At 41.8% G+C, this 25,719-nt stretch overlaps 1 protein-coding gene across 1 annotated transcript in view; it reads left to right on the top strand.

The window, feature by feature from the left end:
* Window positions 1–25,719, top strand: part of LOC139071640 (uncharacterized) — a 26,188-nt gene extending 469 nt beyond the window's left edge. Inside the window, exons 4-6 of the mRNA XM_070554428.1 lie at window positions 1,990–2,241; window positions 24,710–24,860; window positions 25,630–25,719. Coding sequence (XP_070410529.1) covers window positions 1,990–2,241; window positions 24,710–24,860; window positions 25,630–25,679 — 453 coding nt within the window. The 3' untranslated portion in view covers window positions 25,680–25,719. The remainder of the gene's footprint in view (window positions 1–1,989; window positions 2,242–24,709; window positions 24,861–25,629) is intronic.

Raw genomic sequence — 25,719 nt, 5'->3', positions numbered from 1 at the left:
GTTTTAGCTGAAATGGAAAAGCAGAAGATGAAAATGTAGCGGCTCTGATCCAGAATTCAATACCATGTTTTGGACATCAATCAGAGCCAGAGTGGATAATGACAGCAACAGGGCCAGCAGTCACAGAGGGAACAGTATGATCTGTCCTGCAGGGTGTGTGTGTGTGTGTGTGTGTGTGTGTGTGTGTGTGTGTGTGTGTGTGTGTGTGTGTGTGTGTAGGTATTTGGATCTGTCACATCAGCAGCTTTTTGCAGAGCTGCAGTGTTACATAACCTCAAACAGAGAAAGGATGAGGAATGCCAGCGGGGACACACTGATGAAAGCTGGGGGGTAAATGAGGACTGCTGCTCAGTCTGCAGCTGACCTGGGTGGTTGTTTTCTCTCACTATCAAAATATTCTTACAAAATTTACCAATTTACTCAACATCGTTAGCTGTTTGAAAGGATTTGGAGGTACAAAGTTTCAGGTCATTTCAGAACTATCAAAAAAATGTAATCAAATGTGTTCAGTCAATCTGCTGTGCTCTGCCGTGGGCGGGGCTTCAGGATTATGGACGGATGTCTTTGTCCCAGTAAGGATTAGGGCTCTGTAAGAAGATCACAACATGAATATTTATATGCAGACAGACAGACTGTGAGACAGACTGACCACTATACATAATAACTTTTGAGGCAGATGACCTTATCATCATTACCAACATTTCATAAACACCACATAACAGAAGCTAGTAACTAGATATTTTTATTGATGCATTTTACAACTGCTGTCATTTTAGACAAAAGTCTATTCATATTGTTACAATGTTCTGCTTTAATTATGATTTACAGTTAAAGGGCAAGTCATCCCCAAACCAACTTTTTTTTGCTGATAAACTATTTAAATGAGTGTCTAATCGTGCTGCAGACACGTAGCCTAGTGAACTAGACCAAATTCTTGCTTTGCAAAGAATGGTCTAGGCATGCTCCATTGGAACCTCAGCAGCTCCTACCAGGACTCTGGCTAGCCAATCACAGCTCTCTAGAGGGGTTTCAAACACATAAAGAGCTGTGATTGGTCCATAATGGTGGACCAATCATAGTGCTCTATCTGCTTAGTGAACAAATCACAAAGCTTTATCTGCTTTGTGGGCCAATCAGGGCCCTCTATATGCCTGGTGGGTGGGATGATGCAACAGAGTGAAACAAGAGTATGTCACATTGATTGTCCAGTGGAATGCGGAGATCATTTGAAAGACAACGGTAGAACCCGCCCCACAACCGAGAGCCGTCAATGGAGCATGGCCAGACTAAATAATACATTTATTTAGTCTGGCTTGCCAGGCTAGCAGACACGTGTAGTCAATAATTTGGAACTTCAGTGCATTTTAGTTAAATTTTAAATATTCTGCCTAAAACTGTCAGTGTTGCGCCGTCATCAGGTAAAAACTCTGCACTGTATTTGAATTTAAATCTGCCACCGCTATTGGCTAAGAGGTATGCTATGATGTAAACTGGTACATTATGATGTCACAATGCCATTGTAAGCCTGTGTGTGTTTGTATTTGTTGGCAGCTCCGCCCTCTCGGTCTGCCAGGCAACAGTAATTGTTGCATTTTTCAAACATTAAGCGGGAGTGAAGTAAGTCTCTAGTAGGGGGTGACTTGTTCTTTAAAAAAGGTGAATCAGAACCAATCTAACAAGTCATATGAAAAGGAGTCACCATTTATCAAAGCTCTGTAACCCTGAAACTGAACATCCTATGTTATGTGATTTTCATACAGTCCATGTTCCTAAGCACAATATTTTAAAAGGAAAACAAACAAAAGAGCATAAAATTAAAACTGTAGAGACACAGAATTATCAGAATCTATTAGAATCTTAGCAAAACATCCAAGGATAGACAACGATTCTTATGTTTTGACTTAAAATAGTAAAAAACAAAAATAAGCAGAAGTTTATCAAACAAACTATCCGGTCGGTGAACAAACACAAATCCAAACTTTGTTTTAGTGGAATAAAACCTTCTGTCACAAACTCCTCCTCCGTCTAACCACCCCTTACAGACCTAACTGGCAGAGCACTACGTTACCCAGCATTCCCATCACCGGCGTGGGTGGAGGACGTCATCACGCCGACTCTATTTACGGAAGCGCCACCACTGAGTTATCACTCAGTCATCGTCCATGCCAGACATTGACTCGAGTTCTCAAGCTCACCAGCCCTCAAACCAAGAAAGAGACATTTCCTCGCTGCCTGCTACCAGTAAGTCGGCTTCCTTGTTCAGTCGGAACTGCCGCTCAGCCTCAGCTCCTGCCGAGCGCTGCGTCACTGTTCCCAGATTAAAGCCGCGTGTTCTGTTTAACCCACCGCCAGCCACTCTGCGTCTGGGTCACACAGCCACGCTACAATTAACCTCTGTCAAACATCAGCTCAGCCAATCAGACCTGACACCTTCGGTGTTTCTCCTTTTGCTCGTGTCCAAATGTCTGCCATGACCAAGGCCTGTGCAGTAGGTAAGAAGTGTTGGTAACACTTTACAAAAAGGGTCCCTTTATTGATATTACTCAGTGCATTATTAAGTATTAATAAATAAAGGATCCCTTTATTATTGTTACCATTATTGTTAACTATTAAGTGTCCTTAAAGTTAGTACAAAGGGCCAGGGTGGGTGGGGGTGGGGGGTCTGCTTAGTAATGCAGAACAGAAAATGGTAAAGCAGTTGTTACTTCTATATTTAATATTAATGCATAATAATGAACTATGTATAGTTAATAAAGGGACACTTATTGTAAAGTGTTACCGAAGCATCAAATAAAGGCACTGCAGGTTTGAAAGTTATTGCTTTTTGTTCAGGTGGACTTGTTGCAGATATATTGCATTGGTTTATCTACTGTATTTAAAGTTGCTGTCCCTCATTTTAAGGTTTTTTTGTTCCTTAAAGGGAACCGTTGCAGTTTTGGCTTGCTTTTAGCACCCCCTAGTGTGCAGTTAGTAAAACCAAAAGTGAAATATCTCCTTGCTGTATGTTTGTCTTTTTAACCAACACATTCTCACTCCCAGCACGTCAAAAACAAACGCTTGGTCAACCACCCTCCGCGTCAGACCCCTGACACCAAAAGTGCCCTTTTTCGTCACTTATGTGCGAAAAGGGTTTTTTCCCTTTTCTGACTGCAGATCCCAGTGCAGCGTAAAACTGACGCGATCGGATGTCTGCTGGTGCGGCACCGAACCAGCTCATTTTACCGCACCTAAACCTTAACGTTTTGCTATTTATGACCTTCCCCTCGCCCTCTTCCTAACCTTAATCCTCTTGCTACCTAAAACGTTACTCTCACTGTGATCAAGTGTTTGTTTCCCATGCATTCTGACAGTGAATTTTTGTATTTGCCGCCCAAGGGGAACGTTAGAACATACCATCTGGCGAGGGGGAGGTTACAAATACCCTCTATTTTTAACCTTCACCTTGGTAGTTGAAACCTCCCCCTCGCGTTGCCTGGGTCCAAACCCGACCAATGACAAGGTGGTTCCCTCCGTTCACTTCATAGAGCCAGCTTTTAGAGCGACCGACACATCACTAATGTGTTAGCTAGCAAGACGGTTAAGGTTAGGATAGGGGTGAGGGGAAGGTTAAATAATAAGAGGATAAAGTTAGGGTGAGGTACAATGAGCTTGTTTGGTGCCCTGGCTGCGGACATCCCATCGCATCAGTTTTACGCTGCATTGGGATCTGCAGTCAGAAAAGGGAAAAAACCCTTTTCGCACATAAGTGACGAAAAAGGGCACTTTTGGCATCAGGGGTCTGACGCGGAGGGTGGCTGACCAAGTGTTAGTTTTTGACGCGCTGGGAGTGAGAATGTGGAATACCTGCTATACGCTGAGTCCATATAATATAGGTAGAAACTGGATTCTGGGTGTGTAAGTTAAGGGCATCAGGGGAGCCTGATAACCTTTAAGGAGAACCAAGTTGCTCTCCTGTAATTTGAACCCAGTATCCAAGTCCAGATCGGGGCTTGGATCGGGAAGTAAAGCCCGAGTCCCGATCAGTCTGAAACCACGTGATCGAGGCCGATTTCCGATCATGTGATCGGATCGGGACATCCCTAGTGGCTTTTACTTTTAAAATTGTGTATATGTTGGTTAAATTAAATATGTAAGCGAGTGACTACCTGCTAGCCACCTGAATCTGCAACTACTGAGCAACTAACCAACCATAGCTAACTGTTTGGATGTAAAAAAATCATTTCAGATATTAACCTGATAGCTACAATTAGTTTACTTACATTTAAACTTGAAATTTGCCCCCAAGGTTGCTGCCAGCTCCTGATCTGCCATCCTTTTGAAAATACCGTGGTGCATTCTGGAAAATTTTTGACCAAGGCCAGGCTACAAGACACCTCCCGTGTATCCTTGCTCAGCTAGCTAAACGGCTAACAAATGGTAGAACATGAACATTGGAATACACCTTGGTGGTTTCTGATGACATATCTCCTAGACAACTGGGGCGGGGCCAAGACATCAAGACAAGGTTTCTTGGCATTGGGAAACACCCCCGGAAATGAATAACCCTGCTGTAAGGTGTGTGAGTCATGACTCTTCGAGCCAGGTTAGGGGTTAGTCGAGTCATATATATATATAAATACACATTGAAATATATCAGCGTATGTGTAACGAATTAATCTAATATACAAGATTCAATTTTTGAATGGAGTTACTGAAATAAATCAACTTTGTAATGATATTCTAATTTTATGACCAGCACCTGTTTGTGCATTTTAGCATGGATGGTGTGTGATCTGACTGCTTTTCAGTGGTAACTCAGTGTATGGAAACATAAATGAATATGTACTAATTAGAGGCGGACTCAGACAAGTTCAGATTGGTTCAGAATCTGGTGCAGAGCTATCCACGTTTTCTCCTGTAAAGTCATCCATGTCCCTTCTGTGTTTCTTTGTCAGTGCTCAGCATAATCATTGACTAGCACTGTGTAGCGTGAGAGACTACAAATTATTTGTGACCAATAAGATGTGATGATTCCATATAAATATGAAATATCAACCTGATTGGTCTTTGAATGTTTAATCAGAAGATTATAGTTACTTTTACTTGTTCAGGGACCATAAACACACTTTGTATTGATTCAGACAGAGTCAGGTATACAGTTTATAAAATGTATTTACCGTAAATCCTCTAATACAGGTCCGGGCCTGTATTTTACTCAAGCTCATCAAGCTCCAGGCCTTTATTGGAAGGAGGACCAGAATTAGAGGCAGGCCTCAATTTCTATTTGAGCAAAATGAACTAATGGTTCGCTGGAGTTATTGACAATTAAAATTGCGCCCATATTTTCAAAGTTAAACACATTTCTTTTAACAACGGTAGTTTCTGGCGACACCTGATTTGATAATGTTACTGTGGCCATGCTCAGGACGCAGATGTCTGGAGCACGTCAACAATCAGAGCTTTGCATGCGCAAGCTGGTTAAGGTTAGGATGGGGGTGAGGGGAAGTTTAAATTGCAAGAGGGTAAACGTCACAATTTGGTTAAATGTCTGTTTTATGGCGGGTGTCAGTACCGACGCTCTGGCACAGCGCATCGCCTCCCGACTCGCAGGAGCTCGTCACCTGCTGACAGCAGGCTGCTATCTTTTCCGAGGACTGCATCTTGCCGGTCATTATCATGTGACAGCGACTAGTCGATGACAGGCATAAAAAGTCACTATAGAGCGGTGAAGTCGACTAGTGACTAGTTCATACAACCCCTACTACTGCTCCCCAGAGTGTTCTGCAGCATAATCAGCACGTTCTCTTTGAACTTGATATCAAATTTTCGCCTCCTCTTCGTCTCTGCACGGTTAAAGTTACCCTCGCGGTCTATCACTGGCAAATCAAAAGTGAGATGGATGACACAACCACCCCCCATACTTGCTTGTTACCACAATCCACCCGGCCACAATAAAAAAACGGCCATTATTCACCTCCGCCGACTCCGACACCGGCCAACATGTGATACCCGGACAGTTAATTGAATACAGGCCAATATTAGAGGATTTACTGTAAGGCCAATATTAGAGGATTTACTGTAATTATTTTTCCTAAACTAATAATTTATACATGACAAGACATGAATAATGAGATGTGATATGGTGGGTGGGAAGTGATGTAATGTGATGTGTGAGGTGGTGTGATGCAAGCTAGATGTGGTGTGATGCAAGCTGGATGTTTTAGCAGAACCTTCTTTGTATCTGAGAGAACTTGTGGAATCTGGGTGTAAAAGAATTTGTTGGTTGGTTATAACCTAGAGAGTTGGTTATTGATAAGAGCCATCAGATGTGATCTGTTGTGTCTACAATACCCTTGTGGAGACCCCCAGTGCGGATCCAGGACTGTCAGAAGTCAGGTGAACCTCGACATCAAGGTATCCAAAGCCTGTAGATTAGCTCTGATATGACCCATCCAGTCTTGAGGTATCTCCAGGTCACAACAGGAAGATGGAATGCTCGTTTGCATCCAAGGTGGATGTTTGGCTTTTAAAAGAGCCATCTGGCTGTGTCAGCGGCGTGCAAAGAGGCTTTTGACTGTATGTCAAAAGAGATTTCTCGAAGATGCTTGTTACTGAATTGGCCAGTTCGAGAGTCAGCTAGAAACAGAATTAATTGGGAAGTAATTCTTGTTTTAATAAACCACAATGTTATGAGTTTTGGCCAAGTTTGGCAAATCAGAATTTTATACGTTTGGAGTTTTACCAACATCCCTCAGAAAGCCACGCCTTCTTCAGATACGAAGAGTTTTAACACTTTGTGAATGAAAATTTTTCTAACTCTTATGTGAGGTGAATATTAACCTTAATGAGTGCCTTATTGTAATGTGTATGAGTGTAAACCATGGGTGTCAAACTCAAATTCACACTGGGCCAAAATGAAACTCTGGGACGAAGTCGCGGGCCACACTTAATATATTTAGAGAAAGTGACGGCAAATTTGTACATTTTCTTTATCAACATATATGCAATTTAGAACTTTTTAATTTGGAAACAAACTTATTTCTGCATTAACACTGAGTGTGGAATAACCAAATTACACACAAGCAAGTCCATTTTAAATAAAAGGCATCACTGGTATTCATCACTTGTGGTATATTCAGCATTTTTCAAATGTATTCAGGATTTATGTTTTCTTGTTTATTCATTTTTCTTATGTTTTATTCTCCTTTTTTCTCCTGTAATACATGTCATCACTGCTGTGACGTCTAGCTTTCCCCACTGAGGAACAATAAAGGGATTTTCTATTCTATTCATCCATCTGCAGCCTTTCCACTTCCTGTTTACTGTAGGTTAAATCTTTTCTCACGGGCCAACAACAAAATAAAAATATCATTTTATCTTAAATGAAAATGCAACATCTCACCTGTTAACTTTCATATTTTGGAGCAGAAAACGAGCATAAATCCAACATATTTAAAGCTCAGTTTGCTCCACTGGTTTACTGTGATGCTCACCTGTTCCAGCCAGATACCTGCATCATGGGGTTGGTCTGAGCTGAGGAGGAGACTTCTGTTGTTTTGTTCATCTTCATCATAATAATGACAACATTAGATGACAACAGGTGCTCACATAGGTTTGTGCTGATGAACATGTCTGAGCAGCTTGACCACGTTGTTGTGTGTCGGGGACAGTGTTGGGCAAGTTACTTCAAAACTGTAATGCATTATTTATTACTTGTTACCCTCATTTTAAAGTAATTCATTACATTACAATATTACTGATTTAAAAATGTAAGGCATTACACTACTGTTGCATTACTTTTCCATTACTTTCACCAATACAACTTCAGTATGAATCTGGTCATGTGACGCTCGGTGAGCTCATGACATATATGTGGAAAGTGATGTGGTGTCTGAGCTAGGATTGTTGTTAAAAACAGTCAGATATAATAACAGTGCTTTAAAATGATTGTTTATTAAATAAAAGCAACAACAATCTGTACTCTCAGCACGCTGCCATCTTATAGGGCCATCTGAGCAGGGAGTGAGGTAGTGAGGGCTCCAAGCCTATATTTGCCTTGGTCCCCAAATGCCTTGATACGGCCCTGGATTTGGGACAGACTTCTGGGGTGATCTGATTCTATCACATGTATAAATATTAAATGCTTATGTATTATTGCTTTTCACTGGTAAAAATGTGTATTGGGGATAAATCTACCTACTTTTTTCTTTTCAAGCACTTTGTTTTGTTTTCTTGATTTTATTTGAATAATTTCCTGCCCTTTCTCTCTCTAACCTTCCTGCATGCTGCAAGTTTTCTCCGTCTTCCAGAAAAACTATTTCCTAGATTTCCTACTTTCTAACTAATCAGCCAAAGGGATCTACCGAACGCAAAAAAAAAAGAAGCTTAATATGCTCTGTGCTCCAGCAGCAATGAGTTGAAATCACAGTGGCACAGATTATGAACTCAGCTGAAAAGTACATGAAGTACCAGAGAATATGGGCTGATATAAATGATCACAAATTAATTACTTTGTTTTGGTGGAGCGATTTTGTGAATATTACAGCGGCCGCGCGCAGGACGCAATTGGAGTATTTGAGCCATCACCGCTGCGTCCTCTCTGCTCATAGAATGCCCGCTGAGTCCATAAATAATAATAATAATTAAAGCTGCAAGCAGCGTCGTTCGGCCCTCGCAGCTCCGCGCCGCTCCGGCCTGGCCGGCAGCCCAGGGCACCAGGGCATGTCCGCGGACCAGAGACGTTGACCACCCCGACACCAGAAACCGCTAACGATCACCTCGTCCTCACCTCACCCTGACTCAGCATCCCCTCTGAGCCCACCAAGTTTGGTGCATTTACGACCTCGTCTGTAGGAGTTAGTACAGTTTTAATGGTGTGTAGGGGGCGCTGTGGTGACAATATACAAATCTCACCAACCATTTGTGTCTCATTCGATAAAGGGCATGATTGTTGATTGCCATGTTCAGTCTCGTGCAGATGGGAGGCTGTTTGTGGAAGTTACGATCAAACGTAAGGTCACGGCGTCATGCCAGAATTCGCCATGGCATCAAAGCCCCTCCCTATCTGGAAAGCTATCAGATCTGAATGGTCATTACAACATCATGAAGACAGTGCATGACCTTAGTGTCATGTTGACTAAATTAGAGGGGACAAATATGGGCATTTCACCATTAAACAATAGACTTCCTGTATTCAGGGGGCGGGGCTTAGGTGATGTCACCTGTCCACAATGACGTTGTCTTGAGATGTGGTCAGTGATCACACAGACAAAGGTTGATATAGATCTGATCATGCACATTGGAGTTGTTAAGTCAAGTAATGTAATGGCGAAAGGTCAAAGTTTGAGGCTTAGCCACGCCCACACCTTGATACTTATTTAAAATCGACGGTTGAATTTTTTCCCCTTTGTCTTAAGAGCACATAGCAGATGTTTGAAGGTGATCGGTGAAAAGAGCGACGGGGCATCAAGGTCCAAACAACATGTGCGAAAACCACTAAATCAAGTACTTGGACCAAAATGGCCGACCTCCTGTGCGACTTTGCGCTTGGCTCCAGGAGACTTTTTTGTAGGTCCTGAGACACTACATTAGTGTACCAAATTTCGTGATCCTCAGTCAAAGCTTGGCTTGGGGCTGACAGTTTTAATGGTCCTAGGGGCGCTATTTCAGAAAATAGGCCACGCCCACAAACTTCAGCTGTCCAGTTCTATTGGGGGTCAGACTCGGATCACTCACCAGACATTTTGTGGCGATGTCATGATAATTGAAGAAATGAGAGGCAAACGTATTGCCATGGCGTGATGGCGAATTTCGCCATGCTCCCAAAGCCCCGCCTTTTTTTGAAACCTGCCAGTACTGGAGACCAAGTGACCTCAACTTGTCAACTGCTATTTGCTAGAGATTGCTGGTGATTGGGTAAAAGGAGTCCAATAGGGAGCTGTGAAAAAAAGAGTGGCGTGGCGACAGGTCAAAGTTTTAGGCTTAACCACGCCCACACCTTTATACTTATTTAAAATCCGACGGTTGAATTTTTTCCTTTCTGTCTTAAGAGTATATAGCAGAAGTTTGAAGGCGATTGGTGAAAAGGGCGATGGAGCATCACTCTCCAAACAACGTGTGCGAAAACCAGTAAATCACGTACTTGGACCAAAATGGCTGACTTCCTGTGCAACTTTGCACTTGGCTCCAAGAGACTTTTTTGTAGGTCCTGAGACACCACATTAGTGTACCAAATTTCGTACTCCTCAGTCAAAGCATGGCTTGGGGCTGACAGTTTTAATGGTCCTAGGGGGCGCTATTTCAGAAAATAGGCCACGCCCACCGGATGTTCACATCAGATTCTTTTGGGGGCCGGACTAGGATCACTCCCAAGAAGTGTCGTGGCGATATCTCTAGAAATGGCGAAATGGAAGGCAAACGTAAGGCCACGTCGGTACGCCTGACTTCGCCGCGCCGCCACAGCCCCGCCTTCTGCAGAAAACTCCCATAAAGTGACGCGAAGCACCCCCAACTTGTCTTCAGTTATCTGCTACAAGTTTGGGATGATTATTTGAAAGGGCGAATTTTTGAAAATTTCCCAGTAAAACTTGACCTTTTAAGTCCTGAGGGGGCGGGGCTTATGTGACATCATCAATCGACCATTCATTTGTCTTCGGGGGGCTATGACGATTGTCCACAGAAAGTTACTTTAACTGTAATTCTTTCATTTATGAAATTATAGCAATTAGAATTTTTTTGGCTAGTGCTCAAACTTTGAGGACTCGCCCTGCCCCTTCAGTATTTACGAAAAGTCAATTTTATTGTCTCATTTGAATCGTCCATCGCTTCTGTTCGATCTCGCACTATTTTTGAGACGATGGTGCGAAAAATGACCAAACTCTTCAACCAAATATAGACCCTAGAAATGGCCAAAACGGGGTCAAAATGGCCACTTTAGTCCAAAATGGCCGACTTCCTGTTTGATATTGACCATGGGTGCAAGAGGCTTTTCTGTGCGTATTGTTGAGTTCTACAAGTGTACCAAATTTCATCATTCTACTATGAAAAAAGTTCAAAGCGGAGGGGTATTTTTCACTTTCTAGGGGGCGCTGTTGAAACATTTTTTCACCAACTTTCACGTTGCCAGTGAAATACGTAAATTTCACGCACTTTCTATATTGGGCCAGAATTTGGTGAGTTTTGGGATATGCTAAGACCCCCTAAAGGCCACCCAAAGACGCGGAAGAAAAAGAAAAAAAAAAAAAAAAAAAAAAAAAAGAATAAACGGAGCAGATACAATAGGCCTTCGCAGCTTCACTGCTCGGGCCTAATAATGCATTGAACTTGCATAGCGCTTTTCTAGACACCCAAAGACGCTTTCACACACTCTCACATTCACACACTGCAAGTGATGGTAAGCTACTTGTAGCCACAGCCGCCCTGGGGAGGTCTGACAGAGGCGAGGCTGCCATTTGGTGCCGTCGGCCCCTCTGACCACCACTTACACAGGCAAGTTGGGTGAAGTGTCTTGCCCAAGGACACAACAGCAGTATACCCCCTGGCGGGAGCTGGAATCGAGCCCATGACCCTCCGATCATGAAGCAACGCGCTCTACCACCTGAGCTACTGCTGCCCCAAATTGATGTGACACGTATCAGGTGGAATGGACAGATTGTGCCACTAAAATTAACAGATTAAAATAGAGTAGATTCTAAAACCAAGGCAAGCAGCGCAACCACAAAAGCAAATTTAAAAAAGGGGATTTATTCTAAAAGCTATGATGATGCCCAAGATGCTCTCCACAATAAAGTCTGCTGGGCCTCCAGAGGACAAAGCAGTCCAATACGCCCCTGCATGAGCTCGCCAGGGGAAACCTCCAGACCCCGCCCTCCTGCGGCGAACGTCGTCCTCGCGGAACCACAGGCTGAAAGGCCAGTGAATCCAGTCCTCCTCCTCGGCCCCTGTGGCAGACAATGACAAATGACGTCATATATGTGGATACTGGATCTTTTTTCAGGCTTCCTGCAATTTGAATTTTTAGGAAACCCACATCTTGAGTCTGGGTTTGAAAATGCTTTGTAATTACCGCGTTACTGACAATTGTACCGAGTAAATATTACCATTTTCTTTCCCTGTAATGCCTTACATTACCACATTGCAGCAAAACGCAATGCATTACAGTAATTAATTACTTTTGTACCGCGTTACTCCCAACACTGGTCGGGGAGGAAAAATAAAAACTACAGCAGCCACAGACTCATGCTGATTTGAGCGTGTCGCTGCTCGCTGGAGTTATATCAGCTCTGTCTGGAAGTTAGTTGGAAAACTTTCTCTTTCCGTCCTGAACACATTACTGAGCAGTTAAAATCTCCGTTTCTGGGCTTCAGTGTCAGAAAATAGCTGAGTAAACTCGGCGCTGAGTGAGAGGAGTGTTTAGTTTGTCCGAGACAGCGGAGCTGCAGACACCGGTGTTGCACCAAATGCTGCGACCCATCACAATTTGTGACCCCAGGGGGCAGTGTTGCGTTTTGTTGCATCTGTACATCCTGAATTGGCATAAAAGAAGATGCTGCTACGTTAAAACTGTAAACTACTTAAGCTTTGAGGAAGCTGAGCGGCGCGGACCATGGTCACACAATATGATAGTGGCAATCACAGAATGTGACCATCTGCATCACATTAATAATCAGTGTTGGGGAAAGTTACTTTAAATGAGTAACAAAGTCACATTACTAGTTACTTCTTTCAAGAGTAACTCAGTTACTTTAAGTTACTCATTAGTTTCTAAGTAAATAGCTACTAGGGAAAGTAACTGTTTTTATTCTGATTTTTCTTATTAAAATGTGTTACTTCCTTAACTGGATAGCCAGCAAGGTTGCTGGTCTTCTGTCTTGCTTATATGGTAGCCCTATCCTGCCGCAAGTTCACTGCGCCACCTAGAGGTCTGAACATAAAATGGCAGTGTAGTACTGTTGAGTGCAAGTGAATGATGAAATGAATGAAACTAAATTAGAAAGGACAATGTCTGTTTTATGTGTCACTTTTTATCCGTCAGTTTTAATCTATTTCTATTGTTTTAACCCTCTGCAAATGCAAACACATAATTTTGTGGTTGATGCCACACAGTGCCATAAGTCTAATCATTGTACCTAGTAGGCTATCACCACAAAAAAGAAATGGATCACACAAAACACGACATACAGTATGTTGAAACCTTGATAGGTGTGTTTATTTTTGCCATTGAAATGGGTAGAAAGTATACTTTTAGCAGTGCCAACATTAAATTGTTCCTCAGACCATTTAGGAACCGTATCAATAACAGTGCAAAAATTATTCAACATAAACACATTGAGGTTTATCCATTCTTTGTAAACTTAATGGAAAACAGCTGGACTGCACCAGCTGGAGACCTTATCTTCAGTAATGATGGGCAAATTTAAAGTATTTTCAGCCTCAGTAAGAAAAACTAAATAAATAATAAAAATGTATTTTTAACTCCATTAACAGTCAATGTTTAAACAAAATCATATTTCCTGCAGTCAGGCCATGTAAATAAATTAAAAAACAGCTGAAATAAATAATGGTGGATTATGTGCTTCGGTGGTCTATGTTTCACTTGGAAATATTAACCTGCTTCACCTTGTAGTACACCAATGGAGGAAACACGTCATCATATCAGTGCTGGTCCACACTTGTTCCCTCAAACCAACAATTGTACCTCATGAGGAGAAGCTTCTCAAACTTGCGATCAGACAACTTGTTCCTCTTTGGAGTGAGAATCAGGTTTCCCAGGCTGAAAAGCCTTTCAACCGGGGCACTGGAGGGGGAGGCTGCATTAAGTTTAAGAGATAGTTTCTTTATCAGTGGGAAATGCATCAGAGAGTCTAACCCTGTAGCTCCTGATGTGAGGTAATACAGATAACGAGTGGAGGACAGAAAAGCTTCTTAAAGAAGACGTTACGGGCAGAGCCGGATTAAATAAATGGACTACACTAGGCAGGCTGCATTTTTAGCCCCCCCCCCCCCCCCCCCCCCCCGATGTTATTTAATGAATTGAAATCTGAAACTTACCAAATTTACTTATAAAAGTTCATTCACATTTTACGTAGCCTAGTCTTTGGTTACAAATTGGTTGTTAGTATGCCAAAATAAGTCATGTGTTGTATGTAAAACATTCTATCAGACAATTTTTATATTAATAATTTATACGTCATTACACAGCTGTATTAAATGCTAATAAATGATCCTCATCTTATCTTGGAAGTGTCATTGTCAAGGCGGTACCAGTATATAACCACTAGGTGTCATTATGTAAACAGAGCAAATATGTGTCTCTTATTTGCTCTGTTTATATTTAATCGCTACATTTAATTACAAATATTTTCTGCAAAATACAATAGCTTACAACATTTATAAATGATGACAAATTAATCACATGATGGTGGAAAGACATTCAAGAATAAATAGATTAATTTGAATGGACTGAAGCATGTTTTAAAGGCTCAAAAACAAACTATAACCACACAGCTTAAATTATTACAGTATAAATTTTATACAATCTATAATCTTAAAATAAAGTATTTTAATAAAATGAAAACATTATCTTAAGTTTTGATCTTGCTTTATGCTCATTCAGGCTGTTTTTGCCTCTGCTGAATCAGAAATTCTGTGTCAATTTTCTGAGTGTGAACTTATTGTTTTGCTATTTGAACATTAATAAAAATATTTGAAAAATAATTAATAAAACCAGCAACACTTACCAAGGAAACCATTTAGCATGCTCCACTCCGGGATAATCTTCAGCCTTCCATCATCACAGGGCCTCAATCACAGCAGAAACGCGTCTAAAGAAATGTTCCTTGGTTAAGCTACGGTTTATGTCTCCAGATTTCCTCTGTAATGCCGAAGAATATCCAATATTTTGAGAGGGATGGTTTAGTGCAAAGTACTCACGCATCCTGTCATCAGTTTGGTACCACTTTGCAGGATCAGATGGGTAGCTAGTTGTTAATACCCTTTCTGGGTCTTGAGGCTCCTATAAGACTATATTGGGCTCACTTCTGGCTGGCTGCTGTTCTTCCAGTTTGTCCTTCTGTGAAGGCGTTGATGTTGACGGCGTTGGCGCTACAGCGTCTTCCGCCGCATCTTCCACCACGTCTTCGGGTCGTGTCTCCTCCGGGTCTGACTTGGGCCCGGCCTCTGGCTCTGCTGACTCGAGCAGGTTCACAGCTGTTGGACGGCTGCCCGAGCAGCCCGACAGAAACCTCTGTAAAGCCCCCCCGCTGTCTCTTCTTTAGTTCCTCTTCTTTTTTTTTCTTTTTTTTACGTTTTGCCACACCCGAAAGCATCTTGAAAGTTAGCCTACTCAAAAACACCTGCTAGCTTTGTTGTGTCCCGCTCTGACTCTGACGTCCTTCATTGGGTGGCGCCTTAACCCTCTGGGGTCCAGGGTGTAATTTGCCGTGAGTTTTCCTTTGTATTATTTCCAAAATAAAAACCATAACCACTGCCTTATGTGGTATCAATCTTTTCAGCACAACCTGGACTTTATGAATCTATACTTATTTTGTATATTTGGACATAAAGGGGTTGCATATTAGACCTTAAATCACTCAAAAACATAAAATTTGAATTGGAAAAAAGTTGTTTATTTTACTGTGAAACCAACAAACATTTATGACTAATGTTTTTTATCATTTAGAATGGTAATCTAGACTGTACATTTATAAAAAATATGACTAAATATAGCAAATAACTAATTTAAAAAAATGATTAGCCCTCAGGGATCCAGAGTGTAAATCACCGTTTTTGACTCATTTTGGTTTTTCTTTTGTATTTTCTAATAAAAACAATAAATATTGCCTTATGGGGTATCATTATTTTCAGGACAACCTGGACTATCTGAATTTATACTTATTTTATTAATTTGGCAATAATGTACATGCATTTTGGAGTGGGGAGTGGCTCTGTCTCACGCCGAGATCTGACAGCTGCGCGGCACCGCCCACTCCTCTTGTTGGATCTCTGAGGAGCTGGATCTCTGCCTTCATCCTCTACCTCATCATGACCCAACTCTTCTATGAGGAAGGATGGATCTGCCACATCATCAACATCCTCGCTATTTGCCTCAGACTCCGGCTGCGAGTCTCTGTCCACTTCCTCTGCTTCCAGTTCAAAAAACAGCCGTACTATCTGAACTGCCTGGTGGACATTTATCCTTCTCATCATCCTTTATATAAGCCTAATAAAAGCCTACTAAACTGCAGAGACAATATATCTGTCCGGATCGCTCCAAAATACAAAGTTTACCATCAATATCTGTCTAATTGTTTGTTGTTACTCCGGTCACGCCACTCCTTTCCCTGCGAAGCGGCTCCTTTTTGCGCAGATCTCGTTACTCGTGCAGCCTTCCTTTCGCTCTCTCAGCTACATAACGATACTTTTTATCAACTGAATATGTGAGACTTCCACCAACAGCAAAAGGATCTCGTGTTTTTGTGGGTTTTTAATGTTCACAAGCACATTCCCGCTCACGGATTACTAAACCGCTGTTTTGACAAGTTATCAGATTGTCTAAAAATAGGTAGTTTTTTAGTTTAGTATAACTCCGCTTTTACGTTGCCTATTAACAAAATTTAAAAACTGGGGTGTAGTTTATAATCTCCTTTTTAAAGCCGAATTGAAACCAAAACTCAGGGAGGCGGAGTCTTGCTCCCACAACGTCCCAAATCAGACCTGTTCAAAAGACGCGTATACTCGTCCATGGAGCAGAGGTTTAATGTGACGTAGCCAATGAAACGGTCTATGGTTAAGATAAACATTGTCACTATTTTTAGTTAATTAATAAATATTGAAACAAATTGTAGATAGGAGTCCTAGCTACATATTCTATCATAGGACATTTGTACATTTAATTTTTCAATTATTTATTTTTAATTTTGTTCCTCTGTCTGGGCCCCATCCAGCCAATCAGGCCCTAGGCACGTGCCTACTTTGCCTTTGCATTAATCCGGCTCTGGTTACGGGTCTGTGAGAGCCAGAGATTTTCCTTGTTTGAAGTGACCAAATACTTATTTTCCACCATGATTTACAAATAAATTCTTTAAAAATCCTGCCATGTGAATTCATGGATTTTTTTTCACATTCTGTCTCCCACAGTTGAAGTGTACCTATGATGAAAATTACTGACCTCTGTCATCATTTTAAGTGGGAGAACTTGCACAATCGGTGGCTGACTAAATACTTTTTTGCCCCACTGTACCAAAGCTTCAGCAGTGGCATAGGTGTCATCACTCTCTGCAAAGGAAAATAACTCATCCTCTTTGCCAGAACCTGGGCGCTGTGCTGTGTCAGTGGCGCAGGCACCTGGTTGTAGCTGATCGTGTTTGGGGAGAAGTTTTCAACACTCTGCCAGCAGACGTGCCTTTGCGAGGTCCTTCTATGCCTGGTCATGTAACCAACGAAGCTTGAATTTTGGTAGTGTCACAGCAGCCATGAGAGCATCTTCACTTCCAAGAACATGTGCAAACCTTGTCTTGACTGCCTGTAATAATGACACAGCAAGAGTGCACAAACAGAAAGTATGTATTATCTCAACAATAAATGAATTAAACATTAACATCATGCTGTAGTTAGAATGTATTTTATTTTGTAAATAACATGTATTTTACTAGATGTTTTATTTATTTATCATCATTCATTTATTGTTAATCGTGCATGGCCTTTATACACCCACAACACTAACGGCACAATATAAAAGGCAATTGAGTTAATTTCATTAAAGGGATATTCCACCCCTAAGTAAAATGTATCTATTCCCCGGAGTTAGATAAGAGAAATAAAAGCATTTAATAAACAGCCCAGTCATTCTCCTGATCTGGCAGCAGTCAGTTTGCTTTAGTTTAGCATAAAACAATGTAAGTGAGAGGAAACTAGCATTTTGTTTTCCCCATTCACTTGTTTTATCCTAAATTAAAGCAAACTGACTGCTGCCAGATCAGGAGAATGACTGGGCTGTTTACAAAATGCTTTTCCCCCCTCTTATTTAACTCTGAGGAATATAAAAACAGACACAATTTTACTTAGGGGTAGAATATCCTTTGAAAGGTAAACACAAAAGAAAATACCATCTCTTATCTTGACAACTGCATCTGGTAGCCCAACAAGGATTTGTAGGCCATTTTTCCCCCCCAGAGTCTTGGTCATCAGTGATTCCAGTGTGGGTAGGAGTGTGCCGTAAAAACAATGGTCTTCTCCCTGAAGAATGTCCAGTGCCATAGTAAATGGTTGAATGACAGCACAGTACTCTCTGATACACTGATGCTCCCTTTCATTGAAACATTTCAACTGCAGTGTGGATGAGATTGTGTTCAGCTCCACCAAAGGAATCTTTGAAATTCTCTCCAGAGCATCATAGAACGAGTTCCACCTGGTTGTAAAAGGTACTAGTAGCTTCTTTGCAATAATGTTGTCCACAATCTCAGCAGCCATTGTGGAACGACTGGCCTTGTTCCACAGCCCAGCACATTTTGATGTGGAACTCCTGTAGATGGTTTTCGTTGCAGCTTCAGACAATAGCCACTTCTCCACATCAGTGCAAGAGATGAGATTCATTGTGTGCGACGCACATCTCTGATGTGGAGGTAAAAAAAACTGTGTCATCAGCATCAGCAGCAGCACTATTCTGCAGCAGATCCCCAATGGAAACAAAAGTCTCCTCATCTTCATCATCAGACTCAGGTGGTGGCCGGTACAGTTGAAAAGCCTTGACAAAATTGGAGCCATTATCTGTTACAGTTGTGATTTTAAACGACAGGCCATGAGAAGAGTTAATGTTGTCCAGCTCACTTGCAATGGTGTCAGGTGTATGTTGACCCAAAAATCTCCTGCATGCCAGCGTTGCTTTCTCATGGTTCATGTTTTGTGGATTTATCCAATGAGCAGTTACACCAAGTAAACTTTTATTATGCCGAGTCCAAATGTCTGCTGTTGTAGACAGGCGCGTTGCAAGATTTTCAAAAGTGTGGGGGATGTTGTCTGTGCCTATAATAATTTCATGTTATTCATCTTGTTAGTTTAATTTCCATAATAGTTGTGTCGCGTGCCCGTCCCATTTACCGGTTCCTTTAGAACTTATGAGACGGTGCATCTATCAGGGTTCGGGGGGATATCGGCGAGTTTTATCGTATTAAATCCGGGTTTGGACCACCTAATTAGAATCTTGTCTTTTATTTTAAAGGTGAAATGACTTGTACGAATAGCCAGCCTCAGAGTACTCCACTTCTTTTAAACTCGTTACCTTTTGGTTAAGATACTAGAGAGAAGTCTGGAGGCAAGCCACGCCTCTCAGCCATTTTTTGGGTTATCCGGAATTAATTGCGCCTCTAACAGCTTATGTGGGAGGTTGGTAACTATAAAATGATTTATGCTAGTTGATCAGGCTATCATAAGTTTATCAATTTATTTATTAATCCAACCACTCCAGCTGTTAGAGACTTTTTCAACCTGCAATCAGAGCCAAAATAACCTCTAATAATCTGTTTTTATCGCCCTTAAGACAACTCGTTACTCGCAAGGAGGGGGAAGTTAAAACTTCCCTTATCTTAAGGTTTCTTTATATTATTCTATTACAAACTGTAAAGTAAGTCCTGATAATTCAGAGACCTATGATCGACAAGCTTACCTCTGTGCACTTTATGGCCAGGGCCCCAAACATGAAGCTTTAGAGAAAACCTGAAAGAATCAGGATTATGTTTCTTTTTCAAAAAAGGTTTATTACAAAATCAAAATACAAAAATGGGTAAATAAAAAACAACTGCTATCCCCCAAGGAGGAATTAGTTCAAAATGATTAAATAAGAGTTAGTTTACACAAGCTCTTGTCTTCTCAGAATCTCCCCAAAACAGCTCCCAAGTCTTTTCTTCCAAGAGTCCTCCCTGCCCGATCTGAGCTGCATCCTTTTATATCATTCCTGAGACTGCTCTAAACAATGTAAGAGTCACAAGTCATTCTCTCCTGACAGTTTAGGTCAAGGGGTCATTTACCAAATACACTTTTTTAGCTCTACATAAGACATTTGGTATCATTTTCACTACATGCAGTATTCACATGAGGGCACAAAAGTTCATGTTGCACTCCTGGAAAGGGAGCACAGGCCATAAATCTTCATGTTGGTAGCAAATTGTAGATCTTCCTTCAGCATTCCTGAGAACTTCTGGGTCCAGATGGACTTTCTTCACTCCATTCCAGCCCTTCTTTTCCCGCCAGAGGTGGAGTTAGGGGCGGGCCCATGGGTGGACCCATGGGTGGATCCAGAGAAGCCAGCCTGCCTTTTGACCCTTTGCCCAGTTCTGTCCTCGCCAGCAAGTCCTGAACTATTGTCCTCTTGACCCTTGTGTGACCCTTGTCTCTGACCACTGTTTCTTAGCCTTGACTGGCCAGGACTCGCGACAGTTGAACAGGTGCGAATTTTAGACGCGTCATGCATGTCTCCGTTTTAAACATGTTTAAACTGTTCAGAATACAAATCCAGGCTCTGTCTCGTTAGATTGGTGTAACTAAAGTTTGTACTGAATGAAACTTTACATTAAACCATGTTGAAAAGAAAAGGATCCCATTAAATCGTTTCCCCCTCATTTACAGTTATGGAGTACAGTGCAGTGCGCATGGCTCTGGGGTTAATCAAGTTTAATTGTTTCTCTTTGCAACAATCTTCACAAGAAGGCAAAACAGTTAAATGGCAGATTACAGATATTTCCATTTGACTGTTTATTTTGACGGATAAACTCAAGGATGCTGGTTGTTTGGAAAGAATTACCCCGACGCACACTGATGCGCACACAGATGAGCTGACATTCGTTATGCACATCGCGGAGGTATAAATCAATCCAGAAATGATTCCCATCAGAACATCAGAGCTTTATACTGGACATGTGCTCAGCGCAGAACGGAGCGCACACGGTGGACAGTGAGCTGAAGATCTGTAGAGGGGTTCGCAGCGCAGTGCAGAACCACGGCGCATGCGGTAAGATTTCCTCCCACTGAAGCGGTCTGGAAACCCAGTCTCTCTGAGGGATGTGTCACTTGGAAAAATGTTGCTGATTATGAAACTTTGGCTGAATAGCGCTTGTTCCCGTCTCCAATATGGAGACGCATGACGCATCCAGTCTGTCTGAGGCAGAATAGCCTCTTCAGCTCAGAAAGCACCTGTAGAGACATTTGATTACGCACAAAGTTTATGTGGAGCAGAAGCGGTCGGGCCACGGCAGGTGAAATGTTCCTAGCCAACATGAAGTGAAACTGTTTAATTGTAACATTATATATATACGCTGGTCTGGTTGGTTAGACCAGTGTTTGAAGTGGACCCCCACCCCCCCCCCCCCACACACACACACATTAAAATAATACTGATAGCATGGACTAGAATACAGGTGATGTTTACATATTTAAATGATGATCAGGCTGCTGTAAAATGTATCTCCATCCACATCCAGACAGAATTATCTATTCTTTCTCTCTTTTTTCTGCTCTTGTCTGGGCTGACGTAGCTGATGGTGCGGGAGGGGCGCACATTTTACGCATTTGGAGAGGTGGGCTGGATGCTTTGCTTTTACTGGAAGACGGATTTTTATTTATTTATTTATTTATTTTCAAAAATGTCGGAGATTTTGCCCCATGAATAACCGTAAAAATTACTGGTGTGCATGTACCCTTATGAAAGAGTTCTACATTGAGAGGTAAATATTAGAAGTGCAGGTAATGCATTCTGGTGCCTATAAATGAAAAATTAATGAAAATTAAATTGGGAGTTTTTACTTCATATTTTAGAATTAAAAATGACGGGGGAAAAAAATTATGACGTCTCTTTAAACAAAACTTTCTAGGGCGACCTGCCTGCTTCACTTAAGTCCCTGCTTATTAAGGTCCGTCCAAAATTACCGTGGCCCACCCAAAAATGAAAACCTGGCGCCGTGCCTGTTATAAACCTCTGCAAATTGTTGTTCTTCACTTTATTAAACAGAGTTTGTACAGCTAATGTCAAGATGTAAAATTATGAATTCAGTCGAGCTCTTCCCTCCCTCTCCTGTTTCTCCTTGAAACCCAACATCGGCTGTCGGGTTTCAAGCAGAAACAGAAGAGGGAGGGGAAGAAGGAGATGAGGCAAACAGAGTGAGTGCGAGAAACCAGACTGGTGTGGAGGTGAGCAAAACGGCTGGAAAAGTGTGGGTGTTGAACGATCTGAACAAGAAAAGTGTGGGTGTTGAATCCCCCACATCCCCCACGGGTGCGATGCCCATGGTTGTAGAGACATGTTCTAACTCGTCAAATACATTTTTGAGCTCGGACTCCATTTTGACATATTCTTGGTCTAGGGAACTGGAAAATGTTTTTCTGCATAGTGCCTGCCCGGCTCTTCCTCGCACAGGTATATGGCTAATCAGTCCTCTGAAAGAATGGGACTCAACTGTTGAAATAGGTTTCATGTCTTCCACAACATACCTGGCAATCAGCCTGTGTAGCTGTGCAGGGTGATAGACTGTGCAGCAGGCTTTGTGAAATCAAGCTTTTGTTGTTTTGCTGGAGAAGCGTCAGCAGAGCTAGTGTTACCGACAAAAACTTTACGTTTGGAGTCTTTTTCAACTAGCTTGGTAGATGCGTGCTATTTCTGAAGATGTTTCATCAGATTAGAATTGCTGGTCTTTGATGTGGATACAGTTTTCAGCCCTCCACAGAGAGTACAGTTCACCAAAATATTCTTGTCTTTTACCGACAGAAAGGAAAAATAATGAGCATACTTCCACGAGAGAAATCCTGCTCCCCGATTGTCTTCATCTGCCGCCACGGTTCTAGCCTACGTGTGTGACGTCAGAGCGTCACCTGCACTTTTACGTCTCCACTAGCAGCAGTAATTAGGCAAACAACAGGTATTAAAGGGATAAAGTGTAAGAAAATAGAACATAAGATCAGTCTTTATGCAGATGATGTTTTACTCTTTCTCCAGAATTCTAAATCCTCTCTTTCCCATTCAATAGAACTGATAAACTCTTTTTCAAAAGTTTCAGATTACTCTATAAACTGGTTAAAATCCACAGTTCTACCAATTAATTTCTCTTTTGTCAGTTTGCTTAATACACAACTGGAGTCAGGGAATATCACATACCTGGGAATTAATGTCTCTCCAGAGTTAGCAGATCTAACCCAAACTAAACTACATCCCACTTTTAAGGAAAGTGGAAGATGATCTTGCAAAATGGAAATCCTTACCAATATCACTCATGGGAAGGGTTGCTACAATTAAAATGATCATCTTACCAAAAATAAATTACTTATTTTCAATGATCCCAAACAAACCACCAGCTGACTGGTTTAGATCTCTGGATTCGTCAATTACCAAATTCCTTTGGCAGGATAAACCACGAATTAGCTTAAAAACACTTCAGAAGACCAAAGACAGAGGAGGACTGGATCCACCCAACTTTTGTTATTATTTCTTAGCCAACAGGCTGCAATATATACCAAGATGGTTGCAAGATAACCCACTAGATGAGTCCTGGTTAGATATAGAACAGACACTTTGCAATACGATAGAGCTTTCAGACTTACCATTTATTAGCTCAAGCATAAGGAAACATGAAGGCTTCAAAAGTATTAGTATCAGCACCTCTCTGACAGCAGGTGGGAGTATCTAAAAATGACAGAGTCTTCACTAGTACCATGCAGACGCACACCTATCTGGAATAATCCTGATATTTTGCAAATAACAAAATGATGAACCTTCCGGACTGGAAAAATAAAGGAATTCTATACCTGGAACACATATATGAAGGATTGGACTTCATCCCATTTAATAGAACAGTCTCCCAATTTGGAGTAGATAAGAATAGCTTTTTGTTTATGTTTATGCTTATGTATTTAGCAGACGCTTTTGTCCAAAGCGACTTACAAGTGATTATCGGCATATTGCCCTTGAGGCTAACAACAACAATAACAACAACATTGACATCAGTCATGGAGAGTAGGGAACAAGGAGTGGATGGTAGAGAGGGGGGGCGGGTGCAGGCAAGGTGCTAGTTAAGAAGATGCTCTCTGAAGAGCAGGGTCTTTAGGAGTTTCTTGAAAATTGCAAAGGAAGCTGCAGTTCTGGTAGTGCTTGGAAGGTGATTCCACATTTGTGGAACAATGCATGAGAAAAGTCTGGATTGTCCTGAGCGTGGTGTAGGCACTGCTAGCCGACGATCCTGTGATGACCGGAGCGGCTGGGCCAAGACGTAAGCCTTTGCAAGAGGATTCAGGTAGATGGGAGCCGTACCATCTCGGACTTTGTATGCTAGTGTTAGCTATTTGAATTTGATGCGTGCTGCTAGCGGCAGCCAGTGGAGCTCAATGAACAGAGGGGTGACGTGTGCTCTTTTTGGCTGATTGAAGACCAGACACGCCGCTGCGTTCTGGACCATTTGAAGAGGTCTCACAGTACAGGCTGGAAGACCAGTTAGAAGGGCATTGCAGTAATGGAGGCGGGAGATGTTGGATCTCAGTCCTATAATGCTTTACCTGCAACGAGTGCCAGATTTGTTACAGCATTTAAGTGTGTTATAGACCCTAAAAATGTGTAGCCTGGCCTGCCAGACTCCACCTCTGTTTAATTCTACACAGAGTAGTACTTCTCTGTGTAGAATTAAACAGAGGTGGAGTCTGGCAGGCCAAGCTAAAAAATTTGGACTTGATTACCTTATTTGGATTAAATTATTTTCAGATTCCTGCTGCCCCCGTTGCTATGATTGACTTCTCCTCAGCAAAGTCCAAGAAACTAAAGCTTGACCGTTCCATTGATGGCAGGACAACCGACAGCAAGCCTGTGAAATTGCTTCTGTGTCCAAGGGTGAAGAAGGGATCGGAAACCTATAGTAGGTTTTTTGATGCCTTAAGTAAAAACTGTCCAAAGAGTGCAGCACTGATGGCATGGGAGCCTTACTACAAAGAATTCATCCCCAAATCTAGTATGCTCCCAAAAACTGTTCTTGACTATAGAACTTCAGAAACTTTGCAGTTACTACCCAAAGAGCTTGCAGAGCTGTGCCAGGAGTTCCAGTTTGAAGAGCTCACCCCGTCCCAAGTCCAGGCTGTAGAGAGGGCTACCTGAGATCAGAGTGCAAGCAGGATTTGGTTTAGGCAGAGAGCTGGACGCATCACTGCATCAAAGATGAGAAGAGTTCTTAGAACCAGCCCCCAGCAACCCTCCAAGAGCTTGATCATGGCTATATGCTACCCAAAAGCATATAGGTTCACCACATATGCCACAAGGTATTTAGGGTTGGATTGAGGGTAAGCCAGCTGTAAGATCTGTCCACATTGAGAACTTTATGTAAAAAAACAAACAAAATGTTTTATGAAGTGGGAGAAGAATCCAGACCACAACAAAACAGCAATCTACATTCTGCCTTTATATTAGGCCTTTTTTATTCATAACAGATTTTAACCCATTTCTTAATTCTCAATATGGACAGTAATAAACAGTTAAAACTATTAGTAGTTTTGTATGTATAGGTTTATACAGGAGTAGGACTCTGTATAGGGGTTAGGATAATGACAAATTCTAAAAATGTAAGTGATTCTATTCATCCAGTAATAAATATTTATTTTCTTTTTCACGATTTGCATATGTACTGTTTGCAGTTATGGATGCCAACATGAATCACAGGCCAGAGGAGCGTATGGGAAGCTAATGGGTCGGGAGCATACAGGCTTTTCTTGTGTGAACAGTGG

Source organism: Nothobranchius furzeri, chromosome 9, assembly GCF_043380555.1.
Source record: "Nothobranchius furzeri strain GRZ-AD chromosome 9, NfurGRZ-RIMD1, whole genome shotgun sequence".
Taxonomy (NCBI): domain Eukaryota; kingdom Metazoa; phylum Chordata; class Actinopteri; order Cyprinodontiformes; family Nothobranchiidae; genus Nothobranchius; species Nothobranchius furzeri.
The sequence above is the reverse complement of the archived record's forward strand: the minus strand, read 5'-3'. Positions and strand labels throughout refer to the sequence as shown.